Here is a 20,585-nt window from a genome sequence, read left to right as displayed (position 1 = left end):
GGCCCTCATCTTAATGTAATATACCGTGTAACTTTAAAGCATCCTAATCTGATTCTTTCAGTTTGCTTTTGTTCGTTAAGAGCAGGTCACAGATCAGCTGTTGTGGGTCTAGAGTTCATAATCAACGAACGTCTGGACAAGTAGTTGATGTGAACATGGAGGAAGTACACATGGCATGAGAGGCACAACGGGAAGTCTGCTACTCACTCTGGAACAACTTCGGAAGTGCAGGAAGACGTTCATCCTGACGGGGAAAACCAGCGGGCGTTCTTGGGGTCTGGTTGCCGGGCATGCCGAGAGGAGGAGGAGGAGGAGGAGGAAGAGGAGGAGGTAGACAACTTCGAGAAAAGCAGGTTTCGTAAAGATCCTTACATCACCATCGGTCCCGCGCCACCCTGCTGCCAGAGAAACCCCGGCCAGGAGACACTCCGTGCAGGTGGAGGAGAGCTGGTGTGTTTAAGCAGAACAGGATGAACTGACTTTTAATCTATCGCGCGGTGCTGAGGAGTCCTCACTGCAGCCGCGGGCTGCTGCAAGTTAGGTGCGCACTCCCGCGACGTCAGGAAGCGCGCATTGGAGCGGCGGCGCTTGTTATTGTAGGAGAGCTGAGCTGGTGTGGGAAGAACAGTCCTCTGCAGGCACTGTTGTAGCTGAGCAAATGTGACGTATGAGGGGGCTCGCAGGGTCTCCTCCGGGTCCCTTAATTATATGGGCCTACAAATGAATGCAACGGTCATCATCATCAAATGCAGCCCATTCATTCCTTGGTTTGCAGGGACCCCCGAAACCCCACAAGAACCCCTTTAGTCCCCGGACTAGTCTGTTTTGGTAGCTGCTGCATCAGGGAAAGACATCATCTTCGCAAGCACTTAAAGCCTCGTCTCTTTAAGAACAGCATGCAAGATTGACTTATTCTCTGCCACAGGCTTGGCTTGTATTATATAATACAATAATAATATAATTATATAATATATGAGACCCATTATAATCCCAGAGGATGTGACTATCCCATCCTCGTGCGTGGACTCTTCTAAAGGCTTTAACATCGGAAAAATGCAGCCAAAATCCAACATGAAATCACATTTATTGTAAGCGGCTGAATAAATCGCTGTTGTACTTTCCCTCTGTTACAAATGCAACTGATGACAGGACAATTTTAATAGAGGATATGGCAAATCACAAAATATTCAACCCAAAATATAAAGCTGATTCAGTATATACTGAAAATGATGGAAGCTAACATCATGAAGGGTGAAGCTGTGTGGTTCTATAGCTCACAATTAAGAGGATGTACAGTTGCCTTCTACAGCTCATCAAACGCTAAACATTCCTTAAACTGTCTGTAACACTGGTTCACAGTAAATCAAAGGGCTGACAGAAAACCAGCAGCATAATGTGTCTTCTTCCGACAACTACAGCACACCTCTAACTCTCCCTCAAAGCTGTTTGTCCCTTTCCTGTAATAAACAGTCTTATGTGCTGCATCACAGCTGGTCACGGGGAAGTCAGGACTCCACACATCTGAATTCATCGTCTGTCTGTTCTCTGACTTTGGCTCAGCTGTGTGAGGCTGCAGTGTGGTCCTCTGGGTGGGGGCGGCTTTCCTCAGCCGGGTCTGGCTCGGGCTCCTCTCTCCGTTTGACAGCGTGGAGGGCGTAGTTAATGGCAGTGCTGTTAGTCCAGCTCCAGGCTCCTGATACTGGGTTGTACAGCATTCCCTGGACAGACTGGACTGAGAAGCCATCTGATAGAGGATGACAGGGATGAGGGGGGTCGTGGGGGTTAGAGGCCAGAGAAGGAAAACATTATATATATCTGTAATAGAATAGTTATAACTCTGGGCCCTGCAACAAGACAGTGATGGTGCAGCTGATTTTATTAGTGGCTGGTTAAGCCATTGAACAGCAGCCTCTAAGTTTCTAAAATTAAAGGATCTTATGTAAAGGAGAATTTAACTGTCCGTAAGGAAAGACCAACAAAGTGTTTGAAGTGTGTGGAGCAAACAGTCTTATTACTCAGTTGTGGAAGGAGTTTGGAATCTCCACAGAACCGCGAAACGTCATGTGGATGAACATGTGCAGAAAAAAAAAATGTGTATGTGCTGAGCAGACTGTGTAAAGTTTACACCAGGCCTTGTAAACACAATGAAACATCTTTCAGCGTGAGGTGTTTACACTGAGCATGAGTAGTAGTAACCACTTCATCCTGTGTGTGCCCTTCCCCCCCCCCATATGGAGATTAGAGATGACTTACTGGACTCCAGGAGGCGCTCCAGCTCTACTGGGCTAATGAACTTCTCCCAGTCGTGCGTCCCGCTGGGAACGATGCGCAGCAGCTGCTCGGCTGCAACAATACCCAACGCGTACGACAGGTTGGTTTTATTAATAGTAGTGATGAAGAGTGAGCCGCCTGGCTGCATACAGAGAAAAGGAACAGTTTCAGTTTAGTATTTAGTATTAAAGACTGTTTTACTGGTGATATTGCTTCAGAAAACTTATATTACAATGACAACACTTCCCTGCAGGTACCATGTACACAACTGAGGTGCTACCTGAGTCATACAGGGTATTTATAGAATGGATTTAGAGCTTTCAGTGGACAGAGTCCAGCGCATGAGACCAGAAGGTAACAGTGACAAACCTCAAGGTTCAACCTCGGTCAAGATCAACCCATTTAACGGGAGGGGAGGTAGAGGGAGAGTGGACGAGACAGAAAATAAAAGCATGAATACAAGAAGTCATGCTAAAGCATCCCTGCTTAGGTGCCCCAAAGCAAGATACGTTTTAAGAGTTTTTTTTTGTGAAAGAGTCGAAGTAAGAGGTTTAGGCCAGAGAGAGGGAGAAAATCCAGTCGTGCCTAAACTAAATGCAGAGGCATTAAGTGAAGATCCTTTTTTCCTCTCAACTCCTCTGGCCAACTGACCTGGGAGATTAGGATCATCTGGTCTCATTGATGTACAGCTTTCACTAAAGCTTGTCAAGGTCCAGCGCAACCCATACACATGAAAACACATGCTAAACCTATTCCCAGTGACACACAGCAGATGCAAACACAACAAAATCTCCATATGCACATTAACATACGCGAGACGAACCCACAGACACATACATACTGCACTGAAGCAGAAATGTCTGACATGAGCTAACAGCTGGAGGAAAACACACACACATCCACACACACTCTCTACCCTGGGACGCACCTTCAGCACGTGGCTGCAGCAGAAGGTGAATGTTTCCAGGTCGGCCAGGTGTTCCACCACCTCGGACGCCACAACAGCATCAAACTGGCCCACCCCCTGCTCCTCCTGCTCCTCCCCCTCTTCTGCCGACAGCTCCTCCAGAGTGCAGGCCCGGTAGCAGACCCGGTCACGGAGGTCCGGGTCATAGGACGAATGCAGCTGGGCTGTGCCGATGCTGTGTTCTACTGGATCTATACCCAACACCTTCGCTCCCAGCCGACCCAGGGGCTTGCGAAGGACAAGGAGGGGGGAGGACATAGACAAGTCAGAACTGGATCAACTGTGCGTTTTTAAATGTGCATTACTAGAGCAACGCTTGGGTCAGTTCTAAATCGTCTTTGGCTACGCATTCAGAATTCTAACTGCATTTGGAAAGAAAGACTAGACTGGTACAGCAAGTAGTAGTAGTCTGTGTTATGTTAGATTTTCAAAATGGTATGTAAACATGTGCAAAATGGACTGTAAACACACAGAGCTTTGGTGGTGGTTGAGTTTGAGTAAGAAAACAATTCATGAAATTTAAGGGATGTAGTCGTTGATTCAGTGAAAAAAATGAACTCAGTATAGACCAGTAACAGCGTTTTAGAGCTGGTACTCAGTGTCAAAAGTGGCTGAATGTGAACAACGATGCCCTCTTCTGGAAAAAAGCTAGACACACAGGCCTGTGTGGCGAGCTGCACTCGCTGGCCCAGGGGCTGATCTCCATCCTCCCACAGCTGATCCCTTCTGATGGGAAGGCTTGTAGTGACAAGACACCCAGAGACACAACCACAGCTGCAATCTCAACAGACACTTTTTGAGGGTTTATTTTGTGTGTGTGCGTGTCTGAATATGACAGCCTGTGTGACAGAGCCATATAAATGCAGGACCTGATTTTGTCTTCTCAAATCACACAACACGGCTGGTATGTCCTCAGTTCAAATGAAGGCCGGAGACAGAAGCCCTGTCCCGGCTGCCCAGCTATCACCGCTAACAAACAGATAAACAACTGTAAACGACCGACTGTCCGATCCACCAAACTGAGACCAGTCAAATCAAAAGAGAACGAGAATTAGGCTGACGTTTAAATGATTTTTTTGGCCACTGGTATGTATGTGAAAGGACTGCCACTATAACGCACTGAGAGCAGAATCTTACACTGCAAGGAAAAGACTCAATGTGACGTGAAAGGTGGCAATTGAAACTATTGGGAGTGGACAGAGAATGCATAGTCGGAAAGACATTTGTGTCTGCATGTCCTCATTGGCACTGAGCCTGCATCTTTCTCACACACACACACACACACACACACACACACACACACACACACACACACACACACACACACTTACCTCTGTGAGCAGGCCTCCTCCACAGCCGACATCCAGTATTCGGAGTCCTGCGAGTGGTTTCCCAGGATGATACACACCGTGCAAACTCAGCAGATTATCCCTGAAAGGATAAATGAGCAATTAGGTTAAATTTCAAATCGAAATATCTCGCCCACGACCACACCTCTCCTCCTCTTACTCTCCAAACATACACCTATCATGTCACGGTCACAGAAGGTCTCATTTGGAATGAAACCGTGTGTGTATTCTTAAATACAGCCTACATAACGCTGCTTAGCATAAGGAGATGCATGGGAGGTTGGCGATGACAATTTTACACACACCGTCCACTGTCACAACCACCTCCATTTCACGTGCGCTAACTGTACAGTCAGCCAGCTCAAGCTCCGCTGGCTACTCCTACGTCACTCCTGTGTTCCTTCCTCCCCACCTTCCTCGCCTCCCTCACACACACCGTCTGCCTCAGGCATTAATACATGCGGAACAAGCCCGGGTGTGCATCATCCTCATTAAAGCTCTGCTGGGGTGCAAGAGCATTCGTGCAAACAGTGAAGAAAAGAAGATTAGGCGATGGCAGGCATCCACCCAACTGGCTCCCAAACCCACCACAGTGCAGAAGGTCGCGGACAAAAGCCACTTAGCCACAGTCTGAGGGGAACGTTAAGTCATCTCCCAAACGCGTTACAGTATTTTACAACTGCTGCAAGTAATGATGGCAAGTTTTCACAACACAGTTTTAATGGGCAAAACTATCATGGCAAAAAAAAGCCAAACTGACTGAAAGCCGGTCTGTGTTACTACGCACACAGACCGGTGAAACAAGGCAACATGTGTTTGTATTACCCAGGGGAGCTGCATTGCAACGTAATTGCATAATGTCTTCACCACCATTACACCACAAAAAAGGTAGAGGCAGTGCATTTTCTCCCTTATTATCTCTGTCAAAATGTTGCCCTGTATTAAGTGTCTGTTGATTATTATGTACTTTGCAGCATTACAAAATTATTGTAGCTTTCTGTATTTTAGATGATTAAACAAAAACATTGATTGAAATATTTAAGCTTTGTTGTAGAGAATGAAAACACAAACTTTGTGGTTGATACACAACAGAAAAGTAAACAGTAAAGATGAAATTAGCCTTTTAAGAATGTAGGATTTACTGTAGTGTATAGGTGACTTTGTCACCTGTATTTAAGGTAACACAGCATATCACTAAATAAAAGGAAAGTCTTCAAAAGTCAGGATTGACTGTATCAAACTAAGACTGTCTAAAAGGTACAGCAGCAACAGCAGCAGCGGTGCTTGCCGTGTCTCATTTAGACACACCCTGGGGGCAGACCCATATCAGGCAAATCAGCCACACTCAGACATACACTGGCACAGGATCTGTCAAACTGTCACCATAAACACACATCATCATCATCATCACCACCACCAACAGGACCACAGAGGGGGGATGGGTGGAGCAGCAGTGGGCTCCTGGCTGGATGGGTAATGTAATGATTATCATGTGGGGCCCCTGCAGCAGATCTTATCAATCAAAACAGCCACAGCCGGCCCCCCAAAACATGCACGTATGCAGCATCAAGGCAGCTGAAGCACTATTGGCTGAAAATGTGCTCATGTGTGGAGGAATCCTGTCACTTTCGATGTGTGTTACTTCTATGCATCCCTGATGTGTTCTGTGCCCTCTAACACCACAGGGCTGGCTCTCCCCCAGGCCATGTTTTGATACGGTTGCTTGACGCCTCCGCCAATCACTCCCCTGTGTTGACAGTGACTTAGGCGTGACATCTTGGCATTTCAAACCTAGACTGAAATATTGAAACGCACATTAGGTTCAAACACACCGTATAAAAGGCACCCTGAGGTCATTCATGGCGTGAAGAGCTGCAAATTCTCCCTGCTCATCCCACCACTTGCCGGCCAGTGACTGGAACCTCCTCACCTCATCGGGGTCCACGGTGGTTTGGGAGGCCGCCCGAGCACTGCGCATGGAAAAGGAGACAGGACCACATCAACACTGTACATGCCTGAACAGGACATTTGGTACAAGGTACAAATTAACAGCCAATGATGGACCTAACCTTCCAATTGGTGCTGAAATGATTAGTCCATTAGTCAACTGGGAGAAGAACGAAAATAACTGATAGCAATGCTGGTGATACATTCATCGTTTCAGTCATTTATCAAGTAAAAATGTGGACCATTTGCTGGTTTTAGTTCCTCAAATGTATGGATTTTCTCCATTTTGTATAATTAAATATCAAATATGTTACTTTATGTGACTCGGCAACATTAAGAAATTGATGGTTACAATTTGTCCCTCTCAAAACGATTTTTAGGGCTCAGAATTTGACTCTTTCGTCCTCGGTACCCCCTAGATAGACTATGGCTGTAACTGTGACATGCGCAGATAAGTCACCGTCAACAGTGGACCTCGGCTAACGTGCCAACCTACACCCCCTTCACGGCTGTACCTGATATGGCCGGGCACGGTAACGTTCTGCCGCTGGTCCTTCAGACAGGCGCTCCTCGGCAGCCACAGTGTCCGCTGTTTACACACCGCAGCCCAGCTGAAGCCGCTCCGGAGCACACCGCAGACAGCGGCCGGTTTACTGCTGTACAGTCCCAACACGAAGCGGCCAAACTTATTCGAGTACATGCTGTCATAACACAACTTTGCAGCTAGCTACTGTGCTGTTTACAACACTACGGCAGTCAGTTTGACCGATAGTGCTCACATATTTTCTGCTCGGGTGGAAACAACACACACTTCCCACGGTTCCTACTGGTCGGACGCTTGAAGTTGCTAGTACCGACGGGAAACCTAACACTGGAGGAAATGTTCCTCATGAGTATTTTAATGTCAGTGTTCTGTCATGGACGATGATTTGCGAATTTATGTACAAACTTAGAGACTTGTAGTAATCATGCTTTATGGTTAACTATGGCCCTCCAAGGTTCATCAACTTTATCAGGACTCTGGGATAATGGCCTCTTTCTATAATTTACTACATCCTCTAATGAGAAATTGAGTAATTACTGTTTCAAACAGCTCAAGTACAATTTCCCCCTGGGGATAAATAAAGTAATTGATTCTGATTAAAAGGCAAACTCCACACTGCATCACACAATTTTAGCACAAAAGCCTTCAGCTGCACTGAATGAGACATTTTCAAGCATTTAGTGCTTCTGACCTCCGTCAGGTGTTTTGTTCTTAACCATGTAGTCTTTTACCAACAGAAATATGATCCATAATCAACCCAGAGAGCAGCAGCAGGTCTGTGTCCTATGTGATTCTGTTGACTTACAAATGCAACATTATGAATCCTCATGTGTTCAGAAATGCAGTTTGCGGTTAAATGTAGCATTAAGATAAAAGAGACAGTGAGGCAAAACAAGAACAAACAGTTTTATTGGACATTTTACATTAATGTTTGGGGGGAAAAAAGTTAATTCCGTTATTGTTTAAAATGATACAACTTGAGTTTTTAAGTGTCCACAGAGTCTTAAGCTTTGCATAATGATACAAGTGAAAACTCCTACCATTCAAAAAGTCTTGTTCTTCAGTCACACTTTTAAAAATAACAACATATTTACAAAGATGAGAGAAATGTATGAGGAGGGGGTTCACCTACACAACTGCCTCTATAATGAGACAAGCCTGTTCAACTCATGGAATTTAAAATGGTAAAGTGCACAGATCAGGAGGTTAACTGTGCTCCTCAGCGTCTGCTACGACGGGAGGGGGATGTTGACCTGAAAGAGAGGCGTGGACATGACATTAATAACGAACCAATCAAACTTCCCCACGCAGACTACAAAATACACACATGCACAAATACCCCCCCCCTCCCAACAGACATACTGTACTCCCAGAGTACAAAAGACAGTACATAATCTCCATAAAAACTAACAATCTTACTGAAGCCCCCCTCCCCTTTACTCTGGGCTGAAAGACAGTGGTTTCACATTTTAAATAAAGAGCTACAAAACAGGCCTGGACATGGCTGAGGCAACAGTGGGATATTGAGACTTCATGCGACTCTTGTTAGAAATTCAGAAATGGCAAATTTGCATCATGAAGCATTAAAACCCTTTATTGCATCAGACTTCACACAGTTAAACAGATGTGACTGCGCATTTCACAATATTCAGTCAACAATGTTCATAATTTCCCTTTTTAAGGCTATTGTAAATATATTGATTAAAAGGACTCCAGAGAAATCACAATGAGACATACAATGAAAACATACAGTAGGAAAAAAAGAGAATAAAACGAATACTACCTTGATCGCGACTTAGACTTGTGTTTGCGGCTTGCCTTCTTACCAGACTTGTGAGATTTTTCCGTCGACCTTGAGCGACTACGTTTGGATTTTTTTGATTTCTTTTCCTTGCTAACTTCAGGGGTAGGGGATCTACTCGAGTCCGAGTCTGAGCGCCTCTTGCTAGCTTTAGCGGAGCCCTTCTTGCTGGCTTTGCTATCCTGCCGGGAGTGCTTGTCACTCTGGGAGTCCGTGCAGGACTCGCTCTCTTTCCTTTTCTTCGATTTGCCGTTCTCCTCTGTAACTACAGAGCTTCCTTTTTCTTTGTCCTTCTCCTTTTCCTTCTCTTTGGCCTTTGGCTTTTCTCTCTTTTTATCGGACTCTTTCTCCCTATCTTTATCCTTCTTTTTCTTGTCTTTCTCATGGCTATGACTCCTTTCCCTCCTCCTCTCTCTGTCTTTGCTGGAGGCCTTCTGCTTGTGTTTGCTGCTACGACTGTGACTGCTGTCTCTGCCCTCCCGGCTCCTTTTCCTCTCCTTATCCCTTTCTTTCGCCTTTTCTCTGTCTCTGCTTCGACTGCGGCTGTCTCTGGCCCTGGCTCTGCCCCTGTCTCTCTCTCTGGATCTGGATCTACTCCTGCGGCTCCTGCGCTCCCTGGAATCACTACGGTCTTTCTTGTGGCGGCCTGATCTCTCAGCGCTGCTCCTCCTCCTTTCCCTGCCCTTTTCACTGCGATGCCTGTGGGAGCTGTGGCTGCGGCTGCGGCGGCGAGCTTTGTGGGACGAGGAGCGACTACGCCTCCTCTTCCTTCGTGGGGAGGAGGATCGAGATGAACTGCGGGAAGATGCTGAGGAAGACGAAGAGGAAGAGGAAGAACGACGGCTGCTGTGGCTGGAGGTGGAGCGGGAGCTGCTGCTGTGACCGTTGGCTGGGGAATCGCTGCCGCCTCGCCCTGATCGCTCCCTCCCTCTGCCCGCGTGCTTGCTCTCACTACCCTCCTTCTCACTACGGGACCTACGCCTCTCTACCAAGGGCTCCGCCTCCCTCTCTTTTACTTCCTGTTTGTGTGGATTCTCTGGCTGGCCCTCATCATATTCCCCCTTTTCTCTGCTCAATCTCTCCTTGGCCATCTCTTCTGTAGAAACAAACAACAAAGACCCATGTTAAAAATAAACAACGAGACATCACAAACGTTGTTGTAATCTTGAGTGATGTTCCAAGATGAGATCAAGTCAGCACTAGGTTGGGCATTTGCGTAGATTTAAATAAATTCCAGACAACTCTCAACAAAAGTAAGTCGTAAAAATACGCAAAAAGTTGGGGAAAAAAGTTCTACCATTGTGTTTATTTTGGTTCAGCATTGTAGCACAACAGTCAGCAACGTAGTGTTAGTTCCTAATCTAAACTTGCGAAGACAACAACATCACGTCTTACCGCGTGCAAGCAGAGCTTCCTGTGCTTGTTTTTCTAGCAGCTGCTGCATCTCCCGCTCTTTGCGGCGGAAGGCGTCCTGCTTCTCCCGGATGCGGTGGCGCAACTCCTCCTCATCGGTGTCGGAGGATTCAGACCCTCGCACGCTGCGTTCATCCTCATCCTCGCTCTCATCTGAACCATAGTCACCAAGCCCACCTGCCACAACAGAGCCCCCGGGTTGTTGAGTGTTGGAAAGGACGAAGATCCATTCTCACATTCAGGTTTCACTTTTGAAAGCCCTCAATCCCAACCCAAGATCCAAGTGAAAGGCACTTAATCCTGCATAACTTTGTCTGTCACATTGATAAAGCCCTTAAAAACAAATACATATCGCCCTAAAACTAATAGAAACACTTTGTATTCAAGAGCATGCTTCTATCATCAAGGTGCAAAACTAAGATTCACTGAGATTCCTTCTATTCTAATCAATCTTACACAATCTAGTAAAATGAGGTTGTGTATTTGGGTGTTGTGTTGTGCTAACAGCTTTTCAGACGTTCCTACCAACAGCCCGCCATAAATTAAAGATATTTTCCTTCCCCCCACCCCCCCGGTGACAGAAAAAGGGATACTCACTGAGACCAGTCAGAGAAGCCAGTGCACTTGACTGTGCCAGCTGTTTTGCAGGAGCTTTGATTCACATCAACAACAGGAACAACATGTTAAAACACATACTGCCATTTTCTCAAAGGCAAGAGAGTCGCTAGAGAAGGGGGTCAGATAAAGCACTATTTACAAGAGCTGCCATTGGTAACAAGAGAAATAAAGAACAAAAAAAACAAAAAAAAAACAAATGGAGAAAAAAAAGAGAGTGTTAACAAACAAAATCCGTCACACAATCCACGTCAAACAGTCGGACAGGAGGGAAAGAACCAATCTGTACTAATGCACAGTCACTTCAATGGAGGAAGTCACTTGTATCTATATGTGGATGCTGGTCAGAGTGCTGAGACTTTATTCAGTCATATCATAGTCTTTCAGCAGGACCTTCAATACCATGTACCAGAAAACCAGGTTTTCAAATACTGTTTGTGAAAAACATTGCTCTGCTGTCTCTCCTTCTGATGCATTAGCAGAGAATGGTTGAAAATGCATATCAGACATACTCCCATGTTTGTCGCTCAATCACCCTAGTTTACGGGGCATAACTGAGTTTAATTTCCAGAGATTATTATACAGATAATGGATTCTCTTCAGATTTAAATATACTGTCTTGGTGACAAGCATTGATGATGCATAAACTGGAAAAGTTAAGAGCAGACCTCGAGTGGCTTTCCGGTGAGTCTCTTTGGCCACGTGCAGGATCTCTTCATTGGTGACCTCAAGAAGGATCTCTGTCAGAAGGGTTTTTGTGATGATCATCTGAAGACGGGGGAAAAAACACACCACATCCATTATTTTCTATAAATCCTCTTTCAAAATAGTCAGATTAACTCAGTCAACATGCAAAAAAGGTCATCTGAACAGTCAAACAGACCAACTGGAATTCCTTTTCCTCCTCAGTCATTTCAGGCTCACTGTCCTCTGCAGGAGGCGACGGGCTTCGGCCTGGAAATTCTTTCTTCATGGAAGTCTTTTCCTCATTGTCATTGTCATCATTCCCCTCATCATCACTGTCCTGAAGCAGACAGAAGCAAGGGGTGATATTATATCAACAAAGCAGCAAAGCGTGCATCATTTGTGAAGGCAATCACTGCTACAGTTCTGATACACATGCCAGAGAAGGTGGTTTATGACCTTGGACATCCTTTCATAACTAACACACAAAGTGTAAACTGTATTCCAAAAGGAAACCATTTTGCTGTCAAGGCCAGAAGTGGGTTGCTTACAAATTTACTCTTGCGGGGCACGCGGGGCCCATCACCTTCCTTGTCTGCCTCGTGCTCTTTGCCATCGTCTTTTGCCATTTTTGCTCGCTCCTTCTCCATTCGCTCTCGCTCCAGCTTCTTCTGCTTCTCTCTATCCATCTTTTCAAGGCCCTCCCGGATCCATGCAGGTAGTGTGCGCCTTTTTACAGCATCTGAAGGTGAAATTCAAGGTCAAAGTGTGTTATTCACATACTGCCATGTTGTTAAGATGCATAAAGCCTAAAGTCAATAGGCGAACAACTTGTTTGTGCTCTAATGTTGTAACAGTACTATAATTTGAGAGATAAAGGGTGTTTTCACAGATTTTACTGTTTCTCATGTCTTTCACATGAATTAGTAATAACGGGAGGGATGATAACTGATACAAGAATAGAACAAATCTATTTATACTTAACAGTAAACAGTATCTAATAATAATTAGACATAATCAATTGATAATAATCCATTTTCCTACTTTCTCATAAAATTAGGAGCATTATTTTATTTTGCACAAAAAATTAAGAGTAGTCACCCTCTTTGAGGTGTAACACAAACTGTACAGTACATTCATGCACCATAAGCCATCTTTCAGCCGATTATCTTAATATGTAAAATGAAAACAAACTCACCTAGCGGTGCTGGGGCCTCCTGTTTGACAGGGAGCTGGATAGGGGATCGGGGCCGTTCTCTGAACCCGGGTGGTCTGGGATCTCGTCTGTCCTGAGGTGGACCCTGCCAGTATGGGGAGGGGAGGCCTCTGGGTGTGGGGGCGAAGGATGAGGCAGCTCCATGCTGTGGAGAGACAGCACAAACTGAAAATTAAAAGGCAGTTCAAGTACAGAAAGTCCTCTGTTACTGCCACCAAGTGGCATGCACTGAGCTGTCTTTCCCCAGATTAAGTTAGCCGACATTCATCAGACACTCCTGACGAGGCTAGAAAGTCTGTTTGGTTTAAAAAAGACAATCAGCTAATAAATGATACCAAACCATGCTGGATCCTCAACAAGCCAACACTTTCCTCTGCACTGCATCAAGAAAGCAACGACTGATACACCTAGATGCTGGGACCCGGCACAGTTTCTATGGATTGCTCCTTCTTGTGTTACTTGGTTGTCACACTAAAACCCAAACGCTTCAACAGTTTCTACTGTAGCATCTGCATACCTGATAATCAAACTGGTTCATGGCCATGGGGGCCATGGCGTAGCTGTCGGGCTGTGCCTCATACCAATGGCTGTTCTGGGGGTAAACCCCGTGGTGAGCTTCAGTGTTGAACTCCACGCTGTCCTGGCTGCTGCTGTCCTCGCTGGGGTTCACCACATCCATCGGTCCTGACCCTGGAGGGATCCAGGCCTGGTCAGGGGGTGGAGGCGGAGGTGGGGGCTGGCCATGCATTCCCCATTCTGTTAATGACAACATAATTAATAAACCACAGCCAAAACAATATGAACACCTAGGTGTGACCAGAAATTGAATTTCTACTGTTTATTCTTCTCAACACCTGCTCAAGAGGGACTTAGTGTGCAGCTGTTAAAAAGTGTATCTAAGAGCATGAGAGATCACAAATCAACAATCAACTTTCTTTTGTCTAACGTATTGACTTACTTAATATATAATAATAATTAATAAAAAAAAAGAGTAAAAAAAAGAATATATAAAGAAATTGAGAAATGTGCTGTGGTTCAAGGGGTTAAACCTGTACCTGGCTGCCACATTCTGCCAAACGCTGGGTCACCCTGGAAGGCGCCATGGTTGCTCTGTCCGACAGGTTCAAGGCCTGGGATGTCCTGGCCATTGGGCTGAATGCTCGGCTGCTCTGCTCCTGTCGACTCCTTTTGGGCTATCCATGCCTGTGCCAAAGCAGCCCAGTCCACTTGACCTGCACAAAGCCAGAAAATACAGCAACATATTTGAAAATACACCCGTACAGAATGTAGGGGTAGTGACACCCTAATAATCAAGGCTGTTTGAACAGTGGGTAGATGTGCAAAGACGCCGTGCAGATGTACACTTCTTTTGAGGAAAAATGTTTTCATGGTGCATGTGCATCAGTCACTCACCTGGATCTTGTTGGTGTTGAAAAGACTGCATCCACTGCTGCTGGCTCAGAGGCCACTGCGGCCAGGGCTGTCCTCCCTGGTCCCACATCACTCTGTTCTGGACTCACACCTGAAATAGCCGGGGCAGCTAGATTTAGATTTGCACCCTCAGCATCTATTTTGCTGACACGCCGAGGGCTGCTGCAGTTTATGTGTAACATTACACTTTCATTACAGTCTCGTCTAATGGACAGAAGCGAGCGAGCGTTTGCTTTTAAGTGCCAACTTATCGTTACCTCAAGCTAACTGGCTAGCTGTATGTTAGCGACTCCAGTGAGCTGGAAAACATTCCCTCTGTTAACGATGGAAACAAAGCTACGTGGTTTGGGGTCTTGTGTCATTACGCATGGTACTGAAATAAATTCGGGGCCGGTGAAATCACAACCTCTACGACTGCCTCTGCGTTGGTGAGCAAAGGAAGCTCCCCAAGCTAACGTGAGCTACCGTTAGCTAAGCTAAGAAAAGAAAGCTAACAGATAGCACCATTGTCTTACCGGGTGAACAAATCTTCCATAACGAACAAATTGAATTCCTTTCTAGTGTGGAAATGTTAACGAAACGTATATCAGCACTGTGCTTTGAGTGACTTAATGCCCACCTTTTCCAGACAGTTTCTCTCCAGCGCTGCGGTTCCGAATCAAAATGGCCGCACCAGTGGGCTGCTCGGAGGAAGTGTGAACCGAAGCTCCACTGCTGCCTTCAGAGGCTGCCGGGAATATTCAGGATTTGATTTGGTTATGACGTTGCTTGCCTTTTGAAGCACATGGGGGGTTGGGCGCAAATTTATGAAATGGAAAAGTGAAGAGTTTCTCCATCTAAATTCTGACTCTGTATGTAGAGTGCGTTTGAGTCTAAAACAGGCTTTTACCACCGACTTCGTGACTAGATCTAAACATGGTAAGAACATGAATCAATCAGTACATTGAATGTGACTAGTCCAGTTATAAACGAATTTACACGGATTTTTTTTCCTTAAAAAAAGCACCCCAATTGGATTGTTTATATTCGCCCATTCTTGTAGCTAGTGTTGGTAATTGTTTGGGTGAATTATTCAATTAAACCATCAGTTTCACGTCTGTGGGTGTCTTTTACTCACAACGAGTTTTACTTAGAGTTTACGAGCAGTACGTAAAGGCAGCATGGAGACTGAGACACTCATATGCTAATGAGATTGATGATGGTGAGCACAATGATGCTGAACAATTGTAAAAAGTGTATTAAAGTCACACAGATGATTGCTGTGATGATGATGATGCATTCAATAAAAGTTCCATGGCTGTCTTTTTACACCTCTTTGATATAATCAATAAGAAATAAACACACAGTTGCAGATTTGGGCCTTTTTACACACACAAATACACAGAGCCACACATAGGAACATGAGCTAACTAACTATACTTACCATGAGAGCTAAGAGTAATGCTTTTTAAGTGACCGACACATTGAAAATGGACGGCAGATATTAAACGCATGACCTGCAGACCCCTTGTCTGGATGAAGTGGGGAATATTGGAACCAAGTTGGGTATCAGACTGACAAACAAATAAAAAATGCATTTAGATTTATTAGCATCAAGAAATTCATCTTATGACTCAATGTTGATGCATCAGCTAGTCACTATGCAGACAACACGACTGAGAAATGGCTTACTTTTTTCATCCATCTAAATAAATACAAACTTTACCGGCCTATACAAGCCCTGGTTTTGTGATCTAGTTTGATCACACCCCGACATATCAAATGTATTATATGTATTACTGCGGCAAAGTGCTACTACTACTCAGAGCGCACATTCTACAAGTTTCAGAGGAAGCAAGAAATTGGCACCAGGTTCATAAATGTGTTCGTCTGATTGCTGACAAATACAACTCATTATTTTAGTGTTGGTTACCTGTAACAGTACTTTGCAGTAGGTTGCAGTGCCATGCATTTGACTGTGTGTGTGTGTGTGTGTGTGTGTGTATTTTAATCCCATCTAGTCTACAACATGATGAAAAAGGATTTAATAAGCACATGGTGGCGGTCCTGGACAGGTTTGGTGCTCAGTCTCATTGTGTTTGATTGCACAAATGGAAGATGTGTACTGAAACTAGATTCTTTCTGATCCATGTGGTCATCATCACACATGTCCAGACATTTCCACGAGCGTCATGACAATTAGCATTCATAATGTCCCCTGGCCAATCAACTGACCTTTGACCCAAATTCACTCACTCTTCACCCTGACCTCAGTCTGCTCACTTGTGTCTGACCAATCAGCTGTGTTTGAGTGCTCTCGTGACGTTTGTTGAAAAATCGTTGAGCAAATGTTGTTGTCGTTTGACAGTTAAACTTGTTCTGTACTTTGACATACAGCCACTAAATATCAATTGTAGAAGGAAGGAGAGGCATCAACAGACCCATCAGGGTATGTGAGAGTGTTTTAGACTGTAAACATGTTCAGAGTTAAACCTCTGAATAACAAACTAATGAGCGACATTATCTTGTTTCCTTCACAGGTGCTGTTCGACACACCCATCTATGAGCGGGCTCTGCAGACCTGCTGGGCACAGAGGCTCCTTTACGCGTCATGTGAGACCCACTATAGTTTTCATGTCTACACCAGAGTAAAATAGCAGGTAAAGTCTCATGTACAGTAACAGTTTGAATGCACACTTCTATTAGAGTGTTTTTGACATGGTGGTATTGCTACTGTTACTCAAGTAAAGGATCTCAGTACTATTGCATAATATCAACAGAAACATAATTTTGACACAGGGGGCTCTCAACAAAACATGGTTGCAAGATTAGTCAGAACAGTAGAAGCCACCTTGAGATCCTTACCGTTTCAGTTTATATGGTGCTTCAATTCATATTGCGGACAATGGCAATGAATCAGACTACCACAATGTAATTGCCACACAGTGAATTTGGTGGTCCCGAGGCAGTTGTTGGTAATCCAGCCATTTCACCTCCTAATGTACTGGTTTTTCTAAAAGCACAAGTATGTCTTCAGCGGCAGAGGGCAGCATACTCTAAGCATGTGTAGGTATCTTTCCTCGAAACATTTCAGCAGCAATGTATAACACAGCAGAATGTTTTAAAGCCAAAAAGGAAATATAAGATACAGATAGTGATATTCCAGGATTACAGACTGATGCAAAAAGACTGCACCTGTACGTACAGTGTTCGTGTCTAGTTGCTGTAGCTCTTCCTACATCTTTCTAAAAGATGTCTGAAATATATTTAGCACATTCTCTGTTCACGTGCAGGTGTTGTTCGGTGCTCAGTCACGTTCTGCGTTGGTGTTAATAAGTGGTGCTGATGTATATGTACTGTGAGAGGCAGAGCCTAAGGCATGTGCATGAGGACATGTGTTGACTGTGTTGTGTATTTGTGCAGGGTATGTGTGGCGTGGTGTCAAGCTAGGTGAGAGTGACAGTGCCAATGGCGTGCATGGTGAAAGCAGGGAGATTTAACCTCCACTGCTGGTAGATAGGTAGACAGTAATGAGCATTCCAGCATTAGTTTGTTACATGGGGGGAGGGGTGGGGGTGTCTTTCATTAAGTGAAATTAAATCACATCTAATGCTTCAGCAGCATGTCCCCGAGCCAAAAGCCACCCCCCTCTCCACTTCAAAAATAGACAAATACATTTCAGAGAAGATTTGCTCTTTTCGTTGGTGGCGGCTTGACAACCTGTTTTAATGTTCCGGCAGCATGACTGGGATGTCACAGCGTGTGGGAATGAGGGGACGTGCGAGGCGATGCTTTTGGACGTTGCCCTTTTCCCTCGATTCCACACCCACCTCCCTCTTCACCAGCTCGCGACATGTTCTGAAGCAGCGCTGCTTTGCACCCGTCTGGGCCGATCACCGGTGGAGATGGGTGGAATATGGTGCAGCGGGATCCGCAGTGACAGCCGAGAACGACGGTGGACGACGGTGGACGACATCTAGCTTAGAGTGGGGGGGGGGGGACAGGATGACTTCAAGTGCCAAAAGCAGAAACAAAAACCTTCTCCCTTGTGATCTCTCTTCTGCTAGTGCAGCTGCACAAGAGAGGCTCGTGAAGGGAAAGATGAGCCTTGCACAATATTCAGTTCATAAATTAGATTTATTCTTATGTACTTATACTCATTCCAAGTGTTCATCATTTCATAACTGAAATTCAATTTCTGGAAACAATTCTGTCTTGAGGAAAAATCCTGCACGCATGAAGCACCATGGTTTTGTATTGTTTCTAGTATGTACAATGACATATACTCCTCATTGTTTTTGCTTACAGTAAGTTATACTGTACATAAATATGCCACACAGGTACCTCTTTGCATTGGACTATGCATATGTTTTTCTTCTCACCATGCACAGGTTTCTGAAACCTGAAGCATAGGCACTGAATCTGTCCTCGTTTCAAATGAAAATAACAAACCTCTAGATCCTGATGCACATGTTCAACCCTTTACCTTCTACTGTTTTGGCAAAGTGTCCAACAAGCAAGAAAAATGTTTTCATCTAAAATATTTTCATAGAAAAAGATGAACAGCTCATTTGACGTAGACATTTCAAGAATAGGCAATACATTCATTAGAACATTAACCCATGCACATTACAGCAAACATGGTTTTCTAATCAGGCTTAAAGCCTTTGAGTTTTCTTTTAATTTTATTATATCTATTTTTTGCTCAACCTCACTGATAGCATTATGGAATTAAAAAGTCAGTTGATCGAACATCTTAATGGGTTTTTGTGTGCGCCTACATGGTTGCAGTAGAGCTGAAATACAATGAAGGCAGACAAGGTGCTTTGTTGGTTTGACAAACATCGAGAACCATACTGATGACCTTGAGGGAACAAATGTTAAAGAAACTCTGTGTGAAGTAAATTCCTCGTGTGTTTGGTTCTGATTTGCTGCTCCGACTTGCAGTTGCAAAACTCGTCTTTGGCAAATGTAATTCACTGATAGTCTTACATTTATACATTCTGATGTGGAAAAAAGAACAATCCATTCAAAGTAGGCTGTAAAATAACTGTTGTGCTACTCCTTAAAGGTGCTATGTGTAGCAATTTAAACCAGTATGTCAATGTAAACTACTGCTTACGATAGCTTGGTTATCATTACTATCATAAATAAATATGGCAAAGGCTCAGACAATTACTAGCCACTATCTAACACCGTTGGTGCTGTATTATTAGTGCTTGAGTTTCTCCAATGTACAACCATGTTTCCCATAAACTCTGTCACAAATGATATTGCTGCTTGTCCTCATGCATCATTCTCCTCACTGAAAAGGACAAACATGTCTGAATTCATTTTTTTTTCTCTTGGCATTTCTCGCCATCTATCGTCCGCCATTGCCAGAAACAATCAAACACACTCCTCAACACATCTGAGCCAGCGCCACACAATGAAAACCTCTTTTGTGCAGAACGCCGACAGAGGAGCCAATCTTCCTCATGATGAGTGTTTACATTAATTACATCGACTATAATACTGACAATACTATAAAACTCAAAATTGAATGTGGCAATGGAGTACTGATGTGCAAAATGATACACATAGCACCTTAAATCTACATTCTCCTGTCTCTCACTCACTCATTCACTCATACATGTTCATATGTGCGCGTGCACACACACACACGCACGCACACTTGACATCAACTAGTCAGTGCTGAGCGCAGTTTAGCATGCAATAATTCTGCTTATTTCCTTTTAGTTTCTGTAGCAAACTCCCTCATGCAGTTAATATCCATCTCGAGATAGACGATAAACTCTCTTTTCTCCCGACCTCTTTTTAAAGGGTAGGATTTATAAAACAGGAAACATGAATGAAAATCTGGGCTATATCAAAGCAGAAAATAATAACTGTAACATCTGATGTTTAGCTTTTATATATGCAAGATATTCACAAGGGCCATTTGTATGCAAATGACACAAGGGTCATTCCTCTTATGTAAGACAAGTGAGTGTACAGTGAAGTCTTTCCCTTTTCCACCCTCCACCTTCTCACAGATACAGGAAGGCGAGTAGTACAGGCATGTACCAAAAAAACTAAACAAAGCCAAACTGAGATCTGGGGAAAAATCCTTCCGCTAGTCACATTACAGCATTTCCTCATAGAAGAGCAGGTATGCCTGAGAGTTGAGTACTCTTGACTCTGGTACCGTCTGAACCGTGGTGTCACTGATGTAAACCCACTGGCCCTGGGAGCTGCTGCCGGCATCCCTCGCACCTGAAACACACACACACACACACACACACACACACACACAGTGTCAATATCATGGGGCACGGAGACTCATTTGAGAAATAAGCAGATATCTGGTGTTGCCTCGTCAAACTAGC

General features: G+C 44.5%; 3 protein-coding genes across 4 annotated transcripts in view; all 3 read right to left on the bottom strand.

Annotated features, from left to right (window-relative positions):
- Nucleotides 1-1,113: 1,113 nt before the first annotated feature.
- Nucleotides 1,114-7,234, bottom strand: coq3 (coenzyme Q3 methyltransferase). The gene is made up of 6 exons (XM_070912481.1): nt 7,050-7,234; nt 6,420-6,557; nt 4,570-4,669; nt 3,200-3,466; nt 2,254-2,413; nt 1,114-1,744 (listed from the first exon to the last, which is right to left on the bottom strand). Exons 1-6 carry the CDS (start codon nt 7,232-7,234, stop codon nt 1,557-1,559), a joined length of 1,038 nt encoding a protein of 345 aa, XP_070768582.1. The 3' UTR covers nt 1,114-1,556.
- Nucleotides 7,235-7,970: 736 nt separating this feature from the next.
- pnisr (PNN-interacting serine/arginine-rich protein) lies at nt 7,971-14,919 on the bottom strand. Of its 2 annotated transcripts, none has more exons than XM_070912089.1 (12): nt 14,858-14,919; nt 14,221-14,329; nt 13,863-14,039; nt 13,325-13,563; nt 12,790-12,952; nt 12,143-12,333; nt 11,791-11,931; nt 11,576-11,675; nt 10,890-10,943; nt 10,275-10,469; nt 8,862-9,975; nt 7,971-8,331 (listed from the first exon to the last, which is right to left on the bottom strand). In XM_070912089.1, the coding sequence occupies exons 2-12, from the start codon at nt 14,306-14,308 to the stop codon at nt 8,298-8,300; spliced, it is 2,496 nt and encodes an 831-aa protein (XP_070768190.1). In that variant the 5' UTR covers nt 14,309-14,329; nt 14,858-14,919; the 3' UTR covers nt 7,971-8,297. The 2 variants fall into 2 exon arrangements, with proteins under 2 accessions (XP_070768190.1, XP_070768191.1); XM_070912090.1 differs by having other exon boundaries at nt 8,905-9,975.
- Nucleotides 14,920-18,335: 3,416 nt separating this feature from the next.
- usp45 (ubiquitin specific peptidase 45) overlaps nt 18,336-20,585 on the bottom strand; it is a 31,180-nt gene continuing 28,930 nt past the window's right edge. Inside the window, exon 18 of the mRNA XM_070911503.1 lies at nt 18,336-20,472. Coding sequence (XP_070767604.1) covers nt 20,342-20,472 — 131 coding nt within the window. The 3' untranslated portion in view covers nt 18,336-20,341. The remainder of the gene's footprint in view (nt 20,473-20,585) is intronic.

The sequence above is a fragment of the Enoplosus armatus genome, chromosome 9, assembly GCF_043641665.1.
Source record: "Enoplosus armatus isolate fEnoArm2 chromosome 9, fEnoArm2.hap1, whole genome shotgun sequence".
Classification (NCBI taxonomy): Eukaryota; Metazoa; Chordata; class Actinopteri; order Centrarchiformes; family Enoplosidae; genus Enoplosus; species Enoplosus armatus.
Note: the sequence above shows the minus strand (reverse complement) of the source record. Positions and strands in the feature narration are given on the sequence as shown.